The sequence below is a fragment of the Amphichorda felina genome (genome assembly GCF_050947745.1).
Source record: "Amphichorda felina strain 45539 chromosome Unknown scaffold_5, whole genome shotgun sequence".
NCBI classification, from domain to species: Eukaryota; Fungi; Ascomycota; class Sordariomycetes; order Hypocreales; family Bionectriaceae; genus Amphichorda; species Amphichorda felina.
The window spans coordinates 119,322-137,824 of record NW_028145045.1 but is presented as its reverse complement, the minus strand read 5'-3'; the positions used below and the strand labels follow the sequence as shown (position 1 = coordinate 137,824).

The following is an 18,503-nucleotide window of genomic DNA, read 5'->3' as shown; positions in this document are numbered from 1 at the left end:
CTTCATGGTTGCATGGAACTGGGGCAAGGCTCATGTCGATTACCTACTCTTGAGCTTTTACCGGTGATAAATCGCCCTAAATGTCCCAGCCTATCTCTTTATTTTCCGTACGAAATAACACTTTGGATTTGGTTGATGGTCGCGAGGAGAGCCCGGGAGTCACTGCACTGTCCCAACCTTGGGGGCAGGCAAGTCAGCGTCACCGGGCCGCAAATTCGGGATAGAAAAAGGTGAGAGGAGAACTTCCAGGATGCTCGACACTCAGCATTGCAAGCGCGCAGGTGTGACAATTGTATGATTTTGTTTAAAATAATTTAGCATTAATTAAATCGCTTTTTCTATTTAGAACTCTCACTAATATTCACTTGTGTTCTTGGTCAAGCCTACGATGCAGTCCCCCACGCATCTTGTTGCTATTACTTTGTATACACTAGTCAGAGGCCGACTGGCGATTCACGCACCGGGGTTCGTTAAAAATCGATCCGATAATCAGACTGACTATAGGGATATGCCAAGAGATGTCTCTTAGGCATTGGGGCATTCATGTTTTCGCTCATCGAGCCTGTCGCCGCAACGTCGCCGACTGTCCTACACATGTCACCTCGGAAATGGCCTTCCTGGGGAGTTCTTAGTGTCTTGATAATTTTTTCATTTTTTTTTTGGCTTTTTTAAGCTCTTTTCATGTTCTTAATCCCTTATTGGAAGGCTCTCCTTAAGCCTCCTACGAAAGAAAGTTTGGTCGCTTGAAGATCACCAGACATGCTTTCTTAAAGAGCCACTCAGCTCTTGCCAGATGTTTCTTCCAGTCTTGGAGGTTTTTAATGAAATTTTTGAATGCTATCGTCGAAAAAGGCGGGAAAGCAGTACACAGTGAAATTGTAGTGAGGGCCTTCAAGGACGAACAGGAATGGAGAGCCAACTCCGCCCTGAACATGGCGGGGGAAGCAAAGAGCCATACGTCGACGAAGTCACCCCGTCTCAGCTGGACGCCCCGAGGCTCCTTGATCCGTTTCAAGTGGTGGTAGATATTGCAGAGCTTTATCGCCCGCGCTGAGGCAGACAACCTAGATGCTGATATCAAGCACCTGGATCATCCATCTCTCCCGTAAGTCGCCAAATCCGACCAGCTAATCGCCATGGAGAAGGATGCAGCAACGGAGACCGCAGAGCTAGAGGCTTTCGAGAGAGATATCAAATATAAGTAATTTCTGCTGGATGTAGGCGATTAATACGCCGAGATTCTAAGCCTATTGGAGGGTAATGAACATCTAGTGATCAAGAAGGAAGAATGCTAATGCTAGGGGGAGAAGAGGGACATCGGGAACCGCAATCAAAAAGGCAGGATTGATGAAAAATACGCGGGTTGGGCTAAAACCATGGTCGATTTTCTGTCAGAAGATGGGTGGGAGAGATGAAGAGAGTAAAGAGGTGCGCCCAGACCGTAATTGCATCTCGGGGACTAGAGGCCCACTAGTAGATAGCATCAAACAATACATAGTAGAAGGCGACGTTGTTGACCTTCAAGCTTACGTATATTTATGTGTATAATAAGCGCATTTTGCACGAAGTATTATGTCTGCATTCTATCTGTATATGGACAAGTTATTATTATACTATAACTTCACGAGTACGGAGTACTCGTGGTTGATGTTTTGAAGTCTGCTTTTTTTTTTTGCTAACTGGGTTACTGCTGGACTCGCAGCCCCACTATTGAAAGTTCAACGAACGCGCCTTTCAACGCGCCTTCAGCAGGAAGTCCGCCTCTGAGAACAACTTGAACGTAAATCCTCACCACTACCTCAGCTCTTTTTATCCTTCTTTGATCGTACCACCCTCATTTGTTCTACCTCATCAAAAACTCTCGAGGTATGCGGTGACGGCCGCCACATTCGCCATGTCTTCCAACGACATACGCCTGCGCCTGACAATCAGGAGACACGCCCTTCCCGAGCTCAAACTTGTCTGGCCATGTACCGTCTCCGAGGACTTCACCATCGCCAACCTGCTCTCCCAGGTTAATGAAGTAGTGACGCTGGAGAACGGAGACTGGGGACTCGAGGACTATGCCGTAGAACTCGCGGACAACCAAGGGGGCAGCTTTGAGTGCCTGCACTTCCAGCCGGTTAGTAAAGTTTTCAAACATGACGACCAGGTCTTGTGAGTCGATCCGCTCCTCCCCCGAGCTCCATGAGCCAAATTTGGGGCTAATTATAGAGTGTAGGATACGCTCGCTCCTCACCGAGGATCTAAAACGCAGACGGGTCAGTGGCCGGCACCAGATCTCGCCCGATGGCATCCATTTAGTAGATGGTGTTCCCTTTGGCCGCCGCCGAGCACCTCGCGACCGACCGGTTCTTAGCCTTCCGCCTCGAAAGCGCGCGCGCATTACCTACAATTTGGATGAAGAGGAAGATGCAGATCATGACGACGAGCAACCAGACCAGCTTCTCTTGGAGGGACCACCTTCTAGCATGAACGTCCTGGACCCTAGCGCAGAGTTCCTCAACAATACCTCCGATGATGAAGATGAAGATCAAGATTACATGTTGGGGGTAGGCTCCGAGGATGAAGTGAATTCGGTTCAGGACAAAGACGAGCCAGACGATGAGGAGTCTTCGGGTGAAGCCGACGGTCTAGAGGAGGAAATACGATTGCTACAAGCCGACAACGACGTTATCGGCGACCCCGAATCAGATGAGGACATTGCTTCAAACGAGGGTAACCACGAGGGACCAGCCCAGGATATTGTTGCCGGGAGCTTTTCCCAGTCCCCACAGCCTTCGGTTCCTGAGATCGCGCCCATCGCCATAGCAGCATTGCGATCCGCATTCCCCCTAACATCCGCCGCCACCATTGAGTCAACACTTCTCCAAAACCAAACGGATATTCGCCGGTCTTACTATGAACTGGCCACAGAGAACGATCCTACCTTGAGTTTTGACGAAGTCCTGGGCAACTTCCTAACCGCACGCTTCCAGGCCGGCCCTCCCCCGGCCTCGCCAACCCTCCTTCCCCAACCTCGCAATGCTCCCGCGAGACCCCTAATTCAAGAGGTTGAATTTGAAGAGCCGATGGTGACGGTTACGAATGGCTCTACCAACACAGTGGCGAACGGCAACGATGCGGAAAAAAACCATGTCGATGAGACGAGCGACGACACATCAGGCAGTGAAGATAGCTCAGAATCGGACAATGAGTCTGTCTCGGACTCTGAGAGTTCAGATGATGATCATAATGACGACGATGACGACGATGACAGCTCCAGCGGGAGCAGTGGATCAGATTCCAGCGATTCCTCAGACAATGAAGATCAACAGCAGCCTGAGCATGGAGTAGACCGCCAGCAATCCCCGCATGAAGCCATAAACTCGTCCGAAGATGACTCGAGCGATTCTGATGACGATTCAGAAAGCGGTTCCGATTCCAGCCAGAGTTACGGCGGTGTTAGTGTGAATGGTGCGACCAAGGCTCAGACAGCGCAAGACAGCGACAGCAGCTCAGATACGTCAAGTGATGACTCTAGCAGCTCCAGCGAGAAACCTACCGACATGGGCGAGGACTCCGACTCTGTATCGGCACCGGAAGAGGCTCCAGCCAGATCCGCTGAATCGCAACGTCGACCTCCTCAACCTCAGAAGAATACCCAAACGTCTCACCCTGAATTAGTCGCAAATCTCTCAGCTTCCACACCACAAGAGTTAACCGTTGGGCGGGGCCAGGGCCTGAGTAAAACTCAAAAAAGAAACGCCCGAAGGAGGGAAGCCAAGCGCCTCCGAAATCTTGAGGAGACTCGAACGTCGGAACCTTGCGAATCCCACGACCCAACTCATTCCGAGAAGGACCTCATTGCACGAAAGCAAGCTCTTCTGAGTGCAGTTGCAGAAGGATCCACGGAACCGGCGCAGTGGAAGGAAGGTCAAGATGGAGCTGTAACCGAGGAGCCGCAAACCAACGTGAACACCACATCGCTGTCAACACCTAATGGCACTGGGGCCCTAGTCCCCAATGAGCAAGATATGAATCAAATCCCTGACCCAGAAAGTGCAACCAGCACCAATGATGAAACAGCCCGTCGGCGCATGCGCGTTGACATGGGCGCAGGACGGAGACTTCTTTTCGGTGCCTTGGGGCTCCAGAACCCGAAGAGCAAAACAGACGAGGATAAGATCAAGGAAAACTTGATGAAGGATGTACGACCATTAAAAAACCACCGTCTAGACAAACCCACCGAGGTCCACGAAGACACTGCTATGGTTGAGTCAGGAAGTGACATGGAGGACTGGCGCGACAAGATCACGTATACCGCCGTTGAATGCTGTCAAGAAGGCATTGTCCTCAGCGAGCCTCCATTCCCATTCGTCCAAAGATGGGATCCACAGCAGCAGTACAGTTCCATACGGAAGAGAAAGCGCAACTCGCAGAATTTTCATCAGGATAACTATTATGATGACGACTCATACTGGTGCGATGACGCAGAGAACGAGACTGTCACTGCGACAGAGTCAAAGAAGTCCAAAAAAACAAAGAACAGATTGCAAGCCAGCCAAGAACAAGCCGCTTCCAACAACCAGGATGACAACATTGAGCTCAATTACGACGATATACCAGCCAACATCAGTGGTGATGTTAACAGCCAATTCACTGACCCAGATGATTTACCCTCTTTGCCAGCGGATGTTTCTGTTCTGCCGACGCTTCAGGTGGATGAGATCAAATCCGGGATGGTCGTCACATGGAAGCAATTTCAGCTCTCAAAAGCTACCAACTGGCAGCCAGAGCTGAGATCCGTCACCGGTTTAGTGATCTCTATGAACGACGAAAAGGTGTTACATCTCATTCTTGCGAAGCGTGACCGAGAGCACAACGAGAAGGTGTACGACGAAGAGACGGGCCAAAGGATCTACGACAAGTTTGAGGTGCCTGACGACTCGGAGGACGACGACGAGGAGGAAGATAGCGGGTTCAGAGACCTGCCTTGGGGTGATCTAATCGAACCACGTGTTGTTCAGGGAGAGCCGACGCTGAGCGTCCCGAACAGTCCCCTCGCCAAGGAAGATGCGCAAACTGGGATGGTAAAACCTGGAGCCCCAGAAGGAGGTATGGAGAGTAGGAGCCCAATGCTCCAAAATTCCCCAACTTCTTCGATGAATGGTCTTGACTCGATGCAGGTTCGGGCAGGCATTGAGAAAGAATTGATGGATATGGCAACGACTGAGGAGGAGTGCGCACCGGAATCAGGATCGATCCCTTCGGGGCAGAACTACACTCATCTTACCACATCCGCTCCCTCTGTCGAAGATCCTTCCAACAGTGAAAGCAGCAGAGCGGAGATATCTCAAGGACAATCAGTGGACAGCGCCGGTGGTGTCATCAAGGACTCGCAATCGGCTGGGCGACAAGAGTGTGGGGGTAGTGGGAACACGGATGGAGGAGGCTCAAACGTTAACTGGGCCCCCAAGGTATCGGAAGTCGAGTCAGTGGTTGGCGCGACGGGTGAGGATGCCGCTCAGGAACTCCCTTTTGTTGACATCACGTTCCCAAGCCCAGAGCTCGGGAGCGAGAAGCAGCAGACCCCGGTGGTAGACTACCCGCGATTAGCAGCACCATCTTCGGCCAGCAGCATTCGCAGTGGACGGCAGCCACAATATGACGACGGAGTCATGGATTATATTAACACGACTGCGGATGCAGTTTTCGATGCAAATCCCTCAGAACACGGCATGGGCTCCAAACCCGAACCTGGGGATGTTTCCCCGGAGGGCGACCCTCCTTTGAGGAGCAGCTCGCCATTTCCCACCCTGGATGAGTTATGGCACACGGCACAAACCTCAAAACAGACACAGAGCCCGCCCAAGTCTTCAAACATGTCCGCGCTAGGGCCACGGAAAAGCAAGGCCGACACAGAGTATGAGGAAGCAATGCGGCAGTTGGATGAGGGTGAGGATTCTGACGCGTCGCCGGATAGGAACAAGTTCATCCGAAGCCTGTTTCCTAATGCAATACAGCCCTCCCCGGTAGTCAAGCTCCCGCAACTATCAGATTCTGAAGAGCCGGCGAGTCGGCCAGTACGACGGAGTCAGCGACGGTCGTCCTCGTTTCAGGTGCCCGAGGGAACGCAGGTTATCGAACTCAGCTCAAGCCCGAGTTCGAGCATCCCCCCTGAGGACTATGCTGAGGACAGCCTCGACGAGACGTACGAAGATGAAGGGTTGTCTCTACCCAACGGCTCGGGCTGGGTGAAGAAGAATAAGAATCACAAGAGCGAAGCACGGACGGTTAAAAAGGAGCCTCCTCGAAAGCCGAGGAAGGGTCTGCCGGCAGCTACGACAGGGATGCGACCAAACAACAAATCACTGCCTCCGCCGTCAAGCGCGGGCGTGGTGGGTCAAGGGTCTGGGCGGAGGAGGTCGAGCAAGAAGTTTTGATACCCCTAGTCAACCACTTTTGGTTTTGTTTTCGCAGAGTAGGATAAGCATGTCTTGCGGGAGGGTTATGGGTGATGCTCAAGGGACATGGCATTCACAGGAGTTCTTCGGCATGTTCATTTACGCACTTCGCTACACTATTTTTCTGTACAGTTAGATCTCTCAGATGCAGATAATGCCAAGGTCGGTCCAAGCTGGCCGAGCAGGTTGATGACCTCTGGAGTTGATTTATGGGATGCCAGATCACACACTATAGTCTTGGCTGGTAGCACAGACTGCCTGACTGCCTGACGAAGGAATGAATCCCCTCTGGGCAATGTCACATGTGCAGCACATCGATGATGCTCAGCTCGGCTAATGATGGAGAGATGGGCTGAGGACCCTTTGTCCTGTTGGTAGGCCCTGGCATACTGCTGGGCTGACAGGCCCCCGCCAATTCGGGAGCACACTAGGATCCAGAGCCTGGCGGTGAATGCGGGGAGGCCCAAAATGGGCCAAATGGGCATCGATCCGTGCCCCATCGGTGCAGCCTGGGGTCTCAGACTTGGAAGCCCCCAGAGTCCCAAAATGCAAGGCAGCCAGGGAAGCCAGGGCTGGCTGGCTTGGGACTCACCGGTTGGGGACGGAGCAGATGTCGGGTCCCTGGTCCTGGTTTTCCCATCGTTACTAGTACTAATAGCAGTGCGTGAGTGGCTGGGACAGCTGGCACACACTAATACGTACATAATAGAGGCACAGTGAGCGATGGTGGGCAGACGATGAATAGAGAGGTAGCCGGGCCAAGAGATCACGAGGGACACATAAGACCAGCTGACGGCGTTTCTTCCTGTGTTGTGACTGCAACAGGAAATCATCTTTGATCCCCTTCCATGTTCTCAAGACCACAGCGGCACCTGAAGGTCGGCGAGTTGAACTCTCGAGGCTGGAGTCTCGGGTAGCACCCCCCGCCCACAATGAGATCGCACGCTCACGGCCTCACCACTTCATCGCCCATTCTCATCCTCCTCATCCTCACTCTCACCCTCGGCCTCCCCATCACCGCCAAGCGCACAAACCGTCCTGTCCAGGAACACACGCAGTACCTCCATTTGCCCGTCCTCCGACTAGCAGCGGACAATCCAGCAGCCCATGGTGCTGGTCCAGTAGCTCAGAAGCCCATGGGGACCGGGCCATCATCCTCATATCAGGACGACTCTCTGAACACCAAGGGCTCCCGTCAAACGACGCACTACAGGTGCCCGCCCAACGGCGAGGAGCGGTGCGGATGGCACGTGCCCGTCGTCAAGGCCGAGGCGCCGAGGGGCTTAGACATGGGCCTCGTCGTGGCGGCTGTATTTGGCGCAGCAGCCATGTTCACCATGGGCTTGGTATGAGTAACGACAACATTACAAAAGTCTTGGCCGGCGCCGGATTGAGACAGGCACGGACAAAGCGAAAACCGGCCAAAAAAATACCCCCATGGTTCGGGCCTCTGGTCTCCTTTTTTTTATGAGCGCAATAACACACAGCTTGGCATTGGATGGCAAGGCATCGGGGAGCATTTTGACTTGGTGGAAGGCAGGACAACGCCTCAGTTCAGGATATGATACCCATTGGGCAGAGAAATTCACAATCGTTTTTTGCTTTTCCGTCTCGGCCGTTGCGCGTAGCAATGCCCCGTCATCTGGTCCGAAACCCGAAACACCGTAGATTCATGCTAGTGTATGGAAGGTTAGACCGTTCAAGCCAGAACCCTCTATCTCCTCCCCGCCGGCGCCGAATCCAGAGTCCCGCCGACAGTCAAGTCCCATGCCGCACGGGCTCAACCAGACACAAAAGAGTCAATGCCGGGCGGCCGGCCAAATCATCACGAGTGCCGCACCGGCTGGCCAGCAGCAGCACAGGACGAGTGCTGCCGCTGGCCCGTGATTCCACACCAAAGGATGGCCATCCCCCACGCTCCCAACGACCTGAGGATATACAGAGGCGATGCGCTTATTTCTCCTTCTTCGCCTTGGCACCCTTGACCTTCGCCGTTCCGCGCAGGGTCTTCTGTCGGTTCTTCCGCTGCTTGCCTGCACGAGTGAGTCAGCACAACACGATTCCCGCCAACATAAGAACAATGACAATAAATTGTCGGGAAATCCGCAGGGTAAGGACGTACGCTGCTGCCTGCTGGCACGCTCGGGCTTGGTTCCGAGGCCAACACGGACGAGACGGTACAGGGGCTCGAACTTCTTCATGGCCTCGGGGGAGTCGTAGACGAGGGCGAAGCCGGTGGTCTTGCCGCCACCGAACTGGGTGTGCAGACCAAAGACGGAGATCTGGTCCTTCTGGGCCTTGTACATGCCGCAGAGCTTGTCGCGGAGCTCATCCTTGGAGATGTTGGCGCGGTTGGGGTGCAGGATGTCACTATCGAGAAACGCGGTCAGCCACGGGCTCCCTTAATAGACAACAATTCCACCGTGTTCCAATCCCGCCAGCCGCTGACTCTGGAGTCGTGTTCGCGCCGAGGTGGCCTCTGAAAAAACCAGGGCACACGTCGCTCGTGATGGAATTGATCGGTTTGCCGGGATGTTTTGGGCGGCTCGAGAGGCAGGGCAGACGAGATGCGGGGAGGGCACGTAGCTACTCACACAACCATCTGCTTGCGACCCAGGAGAGGGTTGCGGATGAACTTGCGAGTTCGCAGGGTAACGGGGGAGTCGTTGTCCGCCATGGTGGGCTGTGGTTAGTCTCTGCTGGAGGTTGGCTGAGGGAGAGACGTTGGGCGGGTTGAGGTCGTCGTCGAATTTGGTGGATGAAGTCGCAGACGAAAATTCCGACCAGGTGCCCGTGTCGGTTAATTGGGTCCAACCCTAAGAAAATCGGGTGTGCGTGGGGGCCTGCCTCACAATTGGGGCTTCCACACAAATTTTGGCTAGGGCTCACGTGACACTTTGAGCCCGCGTGGCCTGGGTATGGGTCTTCTCGGCACAACGTTTCAGCGTTTCCGGGTGGGGTACGGAACCAGGGAAGCTCAACGCCGTCATCGAACCACCAGCATCCATGCTCCTCCGTACAATATCCGTACTCACGGCTGGAATGATTGCCCAAACTCTATCCGTAGTTTGGGGAATTGCAAAGCATGTCACAGACATGGATCGACCAAGTCGACAGATTCTGCCGCCAATATCTCCAGCTGGAACCCAAACTTGACTTTCCGCAGGGCACGTTTCTCAGGCTACCTGAAGTTCAGGATGCCATCTTCACAAACCTGTTTGCGGACGGTGCCGTTCGCTATGCGCCGCCGACTCGATATCAGACCAGAAATCTCAAAGATCTAGTGTCAAGAATTGAGGCGGGTATCGAAGATTGGGACCAACATGTGAGCTGTGCCGGCCACTTAACCGAATGATGATATCTCCTAGTCTGTCTGACCTGAAGGTAGGAAGTCTCTGAGAACCTCATGAGTACCCTGTCTGTTCTCCTCGCGACGCCCCACCCACCAGAAGCTGCCTTGGTGCAGCAACGGTTTTATGTCACGTATAGCCTGTCTGGTCTCCCTGGCGACCCTAACTCGACCAGCTCCAAGGAGCAAGATCCTCACATTACACTTTTAGAGAATCGGTCTTTGATAGCTGCTGGAGGCACCACTGGTCTGCGTACATGGGAGGCTGGACTTCACATGGGCCAATTCCTCTGCCAGAATCCGGCCATCGTTCGGGGGAAGCGTATCCTGGAGCTAGGCACTGGCACCGGTTACCTGTCCATACTCTGCGCCTACTACCTGGGAGCCACACACGTCCTGGCCTCCGATGGCTCTGATGATGTCATCAACAACCTTCCTGAGAACCTATTTCTCAACGACCTCGAGGACTCCTCCCGCATCACGCCGATGGACGTGAAATGGGGCCACGCTCTTGTCGGAACGGAGGAGGAGGCGTGGAACGGCGGGTGGCCCGTGGATGTGGTGCTGGGTGCCGACGTGACGTACGACCGGAGCGCGATCCCCGCGCTGGTTGGCACACTGGTAGACCTCTTTGCGCTGCATCCAAACGTCGAGGTCTACATCTCTGCGGCGCAGCGGAATGAGGAGACGTTTGGAGTTTTCATGAAAGCATGTGGTGACAATGGGCTGGTGGCGGAGGATTTGGAGTTTGGTGTGCCGTCAAGATCGTCTCAGCGAGGGCCATTCTACGACGATGAGGTGCCCATCAAGATCTTCACCTGTAGAGTATCAAGACGCAATGTTTGAATCAATGAAAAGAAAGATGTCCGATGAGTGATATCAGTGGGGTCGGATACATGATGTTATACCCCGGACCACGTGCTCCGGTGGTGTTACCAGCTGACATGCTAACGTGCTGCCCCACAACTCTGCGCGCCCCCCATCTCTGCGCAATTGAGGCCATCACAACAACGAACTTTACATAGGAATAACTCAACACACGGTGTTTCAATTGAATATCTACTACTGCAGTCGCTCGGCTAGGTCGTCGGCAGCTAACTCAGCAATTTCTGCGGCCTCATCATCAAGATAAGGTCCGTGGTTATCCACATAGCTATTGGCCGCTGCTTGGGCCTTGTTCCGAGCATCAATCAGGTCTGCCTTTGTTGCAAATTCCTCATTAGGGTCTTTGTGCACCTTCCGGCGCTTAGTAGGCTCGAGTGCATCGACCCTATCCTTGAGATAGTCATTTTCCCGCTTCAAAGATGCTATCATTGTGTTCCGTTTATTGAGGGATTCACCAGCCTTATGTAGCATCGTACGGCGGGCCCGATCAATGGCCCTAATCTGCCGCCGCAAAGGATCTAGTTGCGAGATAATATCCTTCTTATTCTCTAGAGTGTAGATATAGCGGATATTAGTCTCTTAAGATCGTTCGGGTGTATGTGGTGGGCTAGCTTGGTGTTGAGTATCCCTATAAGCGACCACCGTATCAATCGCCCGTGCTCCATTCGTAGGGTAAATTCCCGCGGCCTTAAACCCGCTTCGGATGTTCTCCTTTAAAATAGCTTTCTCGCCTGCTAATTTATAGGCGCGGAGGAAGCGGCGTTTTTAAGCAGGAGCACTCGTGCTTTATTAGGCGAAGGCGCGGGTCTGGTCGTGGAACTCGTGCTTGAGAGGGCTAAAACACGCCACATCGAGCGGCTATGTAAGGTAGGATGAATGCGCGGGGAGCCATAGTGGATAGACTTTATTGATATATGCCTTGTATGCGAATTCCGCTGTCTTATGAGGCTTGAATCTATCTAAGATCAGGATACGCCAGAGCGATGGTATCTCAGGCTTTGTTTCCGGTAAGAAGATACCGCGGAGCTACTTCATTATGATATACGAGTTCATCTAGCCCTTGTTCGACGCAATCATCTTGAAGTTAGGGATCTTATCCGGCATCTACTGCCCCTGAAGGTTCTTGCCTGTGAGGATCACCAACGGCGTCAACCGGCGACCCGTAGCACTCGCATACTCCGCCACAGTGGCCCAAGTTATACAATCGCTTATTGTGATAATAGAACATCGCGTTGCGCTTGATCCAGCGACCTTTCCGGCGCTTGTTTCGGCCTCGGATATGCCGGTCTCGTCCATATTATAGATGCGGCTACTGCCGATAGACATCGTCTTAATGAGGTGATCTAGACGGTCATAGAAGGTCTCGAGGGCCTCAATGGTAATCTGGCTAGTTCGAGATGCCTCAACTCCCCTACCAATCTTCCTCTTAATCGATGGGTTACGGTTAATGAAGCGGTCTACCCATTTCCGGCCGATGAGGTCGTCGCTGCCGCCGTTAGATACGATGACCTATGCGAAGTCGCGGATTTCCTTCTTCTTTGGGGCCCTCCCACACTGTTCCTCTCATAAGACCCAATCCGCTAGCAATTCCTCTTGCTTTGGGGATAGTTATTGGGAATCGGCCTTGGCTTCTCGAATCGTGGTAGCTCCATTGAGCCGGTTACGGATCGTGGACTCGGGCATACCCCAGTCTCGTGCGGCAGCGCGAATTGAGCCAGAAGTACGTGCCTGATCGCAGGCATTTTCAATGCACTCGTTACGGACGGACTGGGGGCTAGTCATGATGCAAAAAATACGTAGTTTGGATAAGATTTGATAGAATTCTGGTTGTACGAAGGTGTTGTGTTGATGTTGACGCGTCTTGGTTTGTCTGCGCAGAGATAGGGGGCGCGCAGAGTTGTGGGGCAGCACGTTAGATGTAAATCTTTGGGTACATATGCTCCAGTCAGCTCGCACGTCCCCAACGTGTGAATAATCTTGTGTAACGGGTGTTACACGGTTGAGCAAGTCATCGTAACTACCTATGATCTTAAGACCAGAGTTCGGTTTAGAGGCCTTTCTTGCCTGTGCATCCTTGTTCCGATCGGGGTAGCGCAGGGTAGCCACTCATTGCCGGTAGGCTCCGGCCGGCACACCACCAGTCTCACCACATCTAAGCCTCCGAGGGAACGGGACCCAAGAAACATTGCACGGGAGGTGCCTGGAGCTGGGTAAAAAAACGTGTCAGTAATCTGTGATGCGTACCACAGTGGCATCAGCTGGCCGGATTGCTGCATAGCCTATCGGAGTCAATTGAGGCGTTCAAGGGTTGCCATACGTACGCCTGACAACGTGGTTGACAGGAAACGGGGTAATGTCAGATGGGCTGTTGGTCTTTATGTAGCTAGTAGTACTTATGAAGTCATACATGGTAGGCTGATATGCCATTTTGGGCCATGATATGCCCGAGAAGTACAATCGGCGGTCTCGGAAACGGAAGCCGGAGTTGACTTGTTAGGCTCTCAGTTGAGGTAGCTGCGAGTATTACTACATGTCTGGAGAAGGATCGACGGGGAGGCCATGGTGGACACGATAGGCAGAACCTGGTAGACACCGGATGGTTATTACCCGATGATTCGGGCGATGGGATCTAGAAGGGGCCCAACGGCATTGCCGGGCCCGGAGCACAAGTCCGGCGCAGCGGATACGACCTGGGCAGGCGATGGATGAGCAGATTTTTCTGGCTGGTGGCACGACATTGAGGGATGGTAATGTGACCAGCACTGGCTTGTTGGCAGGCTGAGGCGAGATGACCCCGTCCTTTTGTGCGTGATGGTGGTAATATCCGTCCTCGTACTACCGCAAAGCACTTTTTGACTGCCGAATCCTGGGGGACGGAATGAGACAGATTGCCTGAAACCTGGGTGGTGGAGTTGGCAGGTCTCACTGCCTGATGGTCATATCCTTGGATGGCAGGTGGTGGTACCGGTATGGTTGTCTGAAGCAGAGCTTCCGCTATAGATATGGTGGCTTAATTTGTACGTGACCCCAGAGAAACGGTCCTGTTGTTTTGCGCCATGATCAGCGGCGGATGTGACATTGATCGGCTCGAGGTGAGGCGTTTCGGGCTCACCGCTGGTAATTGCAGTAGGTACATGTTCCCGTACGGAGGTACGTACGTATACGGAGTAGCACGGGCACCAAGGTGTGAGTGAGTGCGGTCTGGGTCTGTGGTGTGTGGAGTTGAGAAACAAGTTGCCCATGGGCCATCTGGCCCTCATCTGCCGCATCTGCCTCATCTACCTTGGGGTGTTTCGGGAGCACCTACCAAGCTGATCGGTTGGCGTGCCGGAGATGCCCCCAGCGATTTCAGGACATGTGTGGAAATGACGATATATTTCCTGTTGGAGAAGTTGGAGTTGGGCCTTGAAACCTGCTGGGTGAGACCGATCGATGGGGATGATGATAGGTGATTTTTGGCGGCGGGCCCTTTCCCCCCCCTGGTGGGACGGATCTCATTTGCAACCGGCGCTCAGGCCAGGGGGCCCCATCTGAAGGCCGGTGAAGCTAATATAAACCACCCATGTCGGTGGTGATTAATACAGCTTGATTGCGTCGTCGCAAGTTGGAACGTTTGATGAGTTGAGCGCCCTTGCTTGGGATTACGAGTAATACTCTTCCACTCTCCTCTGCCCTCCTCTGCTCTCTTCTCCAGTCCCCTCACCTTCCTCAACCTTCTGCACCAGCATCACCAGGTGACTCCCGTCGAACAACGCATCCTCCCCCCATCAGGGACCGGTCAATCTGCCCGCATCTGGTGCTACCCATCTCCGCAACCTCGACCACGCAGCCGTAGCGCCACTGACAGGCCAGCATCGCCTCACACGGTGCAAGCTGCCCAATTGTGGCCTCTGGCGACACCCACGCAAACCGCATTCCTGGCGGCAGAGTCCCTAAATCAATACCTGTGGTGGTCGAGAAGCACCTGGGCCCAATCGAACTGCTGCACCCGCCCACCCATCTCTTCGTGTTCCCGTTCGCATCCCCGACTGGCCGGCCTAGGCTTGCAGGCACGAGAACGCGAAGCCAAATCTGCCCAAAACCGTGAACCTTATCAGGCGGTCCGCCAGCACCGAGTCACTCAAGCACCACTCAAGCACCACTCAAGCACTCCCAGAGACATTGCATTCTCGCCACGCTTTTAGACTTGGGCCGAGTGCGAGCTTGACACATCCGGCGTTATCTCTCGGTCACAGCGGCGAACCCGGCGGCCTGGCCAACTGCGAGCGCCAATATTGAAATCCGGGAACTACTAGTAATAAGGTGGGCGCCCTGCAGCACCGGCGCATCACATCGCATCGCATCGCATCACCATTGCTATTATCTGCACAAAGGGATCCACCCTGAGACCTGCGTGCGTCAAGCCAAGAGGGGCAAGCACTGAAGCACTGGGGCCTCCCGGACCTGCTGATCAGAGAGGCGGCTGGTTATCATCACCTCCAGCCCCGACCACCTGGCTCTGGACACGATCGACCGTTGCCTGCGTTTCCCTCAGCCATTGCCATCCGCTCGCCGTTTGTACCATTGCCTTATCGGCCACAATCGCGACGCCTCGAATCTCCCTCCCCCGCCGCCTGATCGCTCAATCACCCCCGCGGATCCCGCCACCATCACCGCCTGGCGCTTGTGTGAAACCTTGTTCGCTGCATCCGGTCTTCGAGGAACATCCCGGCCACTTCTGCCGTGCGACCGACAGCACGCAAACCAGATCTCCTTGCGATCACGAGCTGCCAATTCTTGGTAGCATCGAGCACAGAGTTAGACCAAGGCAAACCACGGTTGCTGCGTCTCTGTCTGACTCCCCCCGGTGGATGGGTTTACTATATAACCGAGCCCAATGGTCTCGTTATTACTGGCTCCAGAATCAACTCCAAACTACGCCCCCCGGCAGAGCAGGGTCAAAATGACGGCCTCAAAATCCCACAATTACACCCTCACCATGCAGGAGTACATGGACCTGCAAGGCATTCGAGACGAGCTCTCAAACCGCCTCGAACAGATCCGGCCCGGACACATGTCTGCCGCGACCAGCAACTCCTCGACCTTCACCTCGCCCTCCACATCACCCACCCGCTCATCCCCATCGCTACGCCGACACTCCCGCAGCGGCGAGTGCCGCCACCGCAAGGGGTCTGCCCGACGCAGTGGCTGGGACGAGGCATCCGAGACACTCGACACCATCCCCGACGAGGAGACCATGGAGGAGATCTCGGCCGAGGAGCGCCGCCTGTACCACGTCGATGAGAGCATCAAGCGCGCCCTGACTGAGCTACTCAACTGCGAGTCTGTCCGTGGTGACAGGTCCATGCGCCTGTGGGTGCAATCGCGCCTCATGGAGACGGAGAAGGAGTTGCGGTCGGGGCGCCGGAGACGGAGTTCTGGTACGGAATGATCCATCTCTGGACTTATCGCCTCCCCTTCCTTTTCCGCTTCTCTACTATGTATCCATTGTCTATTTTACCGGTATAATTTCTTTGCATTGGCCATGGCGTTTGGAAAACAGGGCTGCTGGCGTAGCTGACCCGGGGCGTTACAAGTCAACTAGCGTGGAGGGACCAGGAAAACTGTCTAGGCTTTGCTGGCATTTGTTTCTTTCTTACATAGTGTTTTCTCGTTGAGCAGCGACGGGCAAATCGTCGCCTGCTTGTTTTTCCCCTTTGGGTTTGATTGAGATTGGAGTGTATCATGGTATTGGGCTGTTCTCGCGCCTCCGAAGAAGGCGGCATCAGTTGGATGTGGCTAGGTGTACGAATTCTGGGTTAGGGGATTCTTGACGGATTGGACGGACATAGCGTCATTGAAACCGGGCAAGTTTTCAATTGTTACGTACTCGATTCTAGATCCAGGCACACTATTAGCAGCCGGAAATTGACCAGTCGGAATCCAAACCTGAGATGCCATCCCATATTATGTGTGATTGATCATGTACAAACTGGAGTGCGGGGAAGACACACTGTATTCACAGCGCAGTCTGATAGAGGGATGATCTCGTTTGCTCATACCGATGGTATTTCAGATTGATCACTTTGTCCCTAGCATTTTAGTGATCGTCGCTGTCTGAGAAGCTTGGCATTTTGACAAGCATTGCCAAGACACGCTTGGCGCCATCTCCTGGTCCTCGGAAGCTCTAGTCACGTGACCTAAACCGGAGCTCGGCTGATCGTCGGGTTTCGCGTTCTATGCCAGTGGGTCTAACCGGTGTCGTCACGCTGCCAGGTACGACGAGTGCGAAGTACCCATGGGTTTCGAGATCACCTTTCGAGTTCCAATCCGCGACTTCAACTCTCCCGGCAACGGACTTTGAGGTATTGGCAACTACCATGTCGGTCCTTTTGGAGACGAGCGCGGGCGATATTGTCATTGATTTACTCGTTGACCATGCCCCCAAGCTGTGCGAAAAGTAAGTTGGGCTGCTTCTGGAAGCGTCGCGTTTTGAGCTAACACCGCGCCGCAGCTTCTTGAAGCTTTGCAAGATCAAATACTACAATTTTTCGCCCGTCCATTCCGTCCAAAAGAACTTCTCCTTCCAGACCGGCGATCCTCTTGGCCCTCTCTCTAAAGAATCCGATGGCGGCTCGTCAATATGGGGCGTCGTCTCCGGAAACCCATCCCAAAGGACGTTCCCTGCCTTATTCCACCCGAAGCTGAAACACCTGGAGCGAGGGACTGTGAGCATGGCTACGGTGCCGGCGCCTTCAGACCCAGATACCCGAATGGCTGCATCGCAGTTCATCATCACGCTCGGCGAGGATACAGACTACCTGGACGGTAAAGCCGCTATCTTCGGCAAGGTGGTGGAAGGGTTCGACGTCTTGGAGAAGATCAACGAGGCAGTGGTCGACGACAAAGGGTATCCGCTCATTGATATCCGTATCAAGCACACGGTCATCTTGGATGACCCCTATCCCGATCCTCCAGGGATGAGGGAGCCTAGTTCGAGCCCGCCCCCCAGCGACGCACAACTTAAGACAGTACGAATTGCGGACGAAGATACCCTACATGCAGACGACGATGTTGACGAGGCAGAACTGGAAAAGAGACGGAGGGACCGAGAAGCACAGGCACAAGCCCTGACATTGGAGATGATGGGGGACCTGCCCTTCGCCGAAGTCAAGCCACCAGAGAACGTTCTGTTTGTCTGCAAGCTGAACCCCGTGACGGCCGACGAGGACCTGGAGCTTATTTTCGGTCGCTTTGGAAAGATCCTCAGCTGTGAGGTCATTCGGGATCATAAGACGGGCGACAGTCTGCAGTACGCCTTCATCGAGTATGAGGACAAAGCCTCCTGCGAGGCGGCATACTTTAAGATGCAGGGTGTTCTCATCGATGACCGACGCATCCATGTCGACTTCTCGCAGAGCGTCAGCAAGCTGAGTGACGTGTGGAGGAACGATACCAACAACAAACGAAAAGCAACTGCGTCTCGGGGCGGATGGGGAGGTGTCCAGGAGCTGGAGAAGCGCCGACAGTACAGGAATGAGGGCGAGCGCAAGACAGGCAGGGATTATGGCTTGGTTTACGGCAACGAAGAGATGAGGGGAAGATACCAACGGACTGGTGGCGACCGGCGGCGAGATCCTCCCCCTGAACGCGATGGCGATGCAAGAGACGGTGAGCGGGGGCAGCGCAGTCGCAGCCGAAGTCCGCGCAGGAGGGATAGGAGTCGCGAACAGGGTGACCGACGATATAAGAGGGACCGAGACCGCGTGCGAGAACGTGATGATAGACGGGGAGGTCCAGACCGTCATCGCCGGGATGATGGCTATCGATCGAGGAGGTGAACT

At 54.1% G+C, this 18,503-nt stretch overlaps 7 protein-coding genes across 7 annotated transcripts; 5 read left to right on the top strand and 2 right to left on the bottom strand.

Moving 5' to 3' along the window:
* Positions 1 to 1,894: 1,894 nt before the first annotated feature.
* On the top strand, positions 1,895 to 6,425 carry ACO1O0_004872 (uncharacterized protein; the record flags this gene model as incomplete). Its single annotated transcript, XM_083194305.1, has 2 exons — positions 1,895 to 2,157; positions 2,222 to 6,425. The coding sequence occupies 2 exons, from the start codon at positions 1,895 to 1,897 to the stop codon at positions 6,423 to 6,425; spliced, it is 4,467 nt and encodes a 1,488-aa protein (XP_083049218.1).
* Positions 6,426 to 7,378: 953 nt separating this feature from the next.
* ACO1O0_004871 (uncharacterized protein) lies at positions 7,379 to 7,798 on the top strand (the record flags this gene model as incomplete). The annotated part of the gene is made up of 1 exon (XM_083194304.1): positions 7,379 to 7,798. One exon carries the CDS (start codon positions 7,379 to 7,381, stop codon positions 7,796 to 7,798), a length of 420 nt encoding a protein of 139 aa, XP_083049217.1.
* A 601-nt stretch (positions 7,799 to 8,399) lies between these two features.
* ACO1O0_004870 (40S ribosomal protein eS24) lies at positions 8,400 to 9,123 on the bottom strand (the record flags this gene model as incomplete). Its single annotated transcript, XM_083194303.1, has 3 exons — positions 8,400 to 8,479; positions 8,569 to 8,816; positions 9,041 to 9,123. The coding sequence occupies 3 exons, from the start codon at positions 9,121 to 9,123 to the stop codon at positions 8,400 to 8,402; spliced, it is 411 nt and encodes a 136-aa protein (XP_083049216.1).
* A 408-nt stretch (positions 9,124 to 9,531) lies between these two features.
* ACO1O0_004869 (protein-lysine N-methyltransferase) lies at positions 9,532 to 10,641 on the top strand (the record flags this gene model as incomplete). Its single annotated transcript, XM_083194302.1, has 2 exons — positions 9,532 to 9,771; positions 9,835 to 10,641. The coding sequence occupies 2 exons, from the start codon at positions 9,532 to 9,534 to the stop codon at positions 10,639 to 10,641; spliced, it is 1,047 nt and encodes a 348-aa protein (XP_083049215.1).
* A 216-nt stretch (positions 10,642 to 10,857) lies between these two features.
* ACO1O0_004868 (uncharacterized protein) lies at positions 10,858 to 11,109 on the bottom strand (the record flags this gene model as incomplete). Its single annotated transcript, XM_083194301.1, has 1 exon — positions 10,858 to 11,109. One exon carries the CDS (start codon positions 11,107 to 11,109, stop codon positions 10,858 to 10,860), a length of 252 nt encoding a protein of 83 aa, XP_083049214.1.
* A 4,513-nt stretch (positions 11,110 to 15,622) lies between these two features.
* Positions 15,623 to 16,111, top strand: ACO1O0_004867 (uncharacterized protein; the record flags this gene model as incomplete). The annotated part of the gene is made up of 1 exon (XM_083194300.1): positions 15,623 to 16,111. The coding sequence occupies one exon, from the start codon at positions 15,623 to 15,625 to the stop codon at positions 16,109 to 16,111; it is 489 nt and encodes a 162-aa protein (XP_083049213.1).
* A 928-nt stretch (positions 16,112 to 17,039) lies between these two features.
* On the top strand, positions 17,040 to 18,500 carry cyp6 (PPIL4 family peptidylprolyl isomerase; the record flags this gene model as incomplete). The annotated part of the gene is made up of 2 exons (XM_083194299.1): positions 17,040 to 17,119; positions 17,174 to 18,500. 2 exons carry the CDS (start codon positions 17,040 to 17,042, stop codon positions 18,498 to 18,500), a joined length of 1,407 nt encoding a protein of 468 aa, XP_083049212.1.
* Between the last annotated feature and the right edge of the window lie 3 nt (positions 18,501 to 18,503).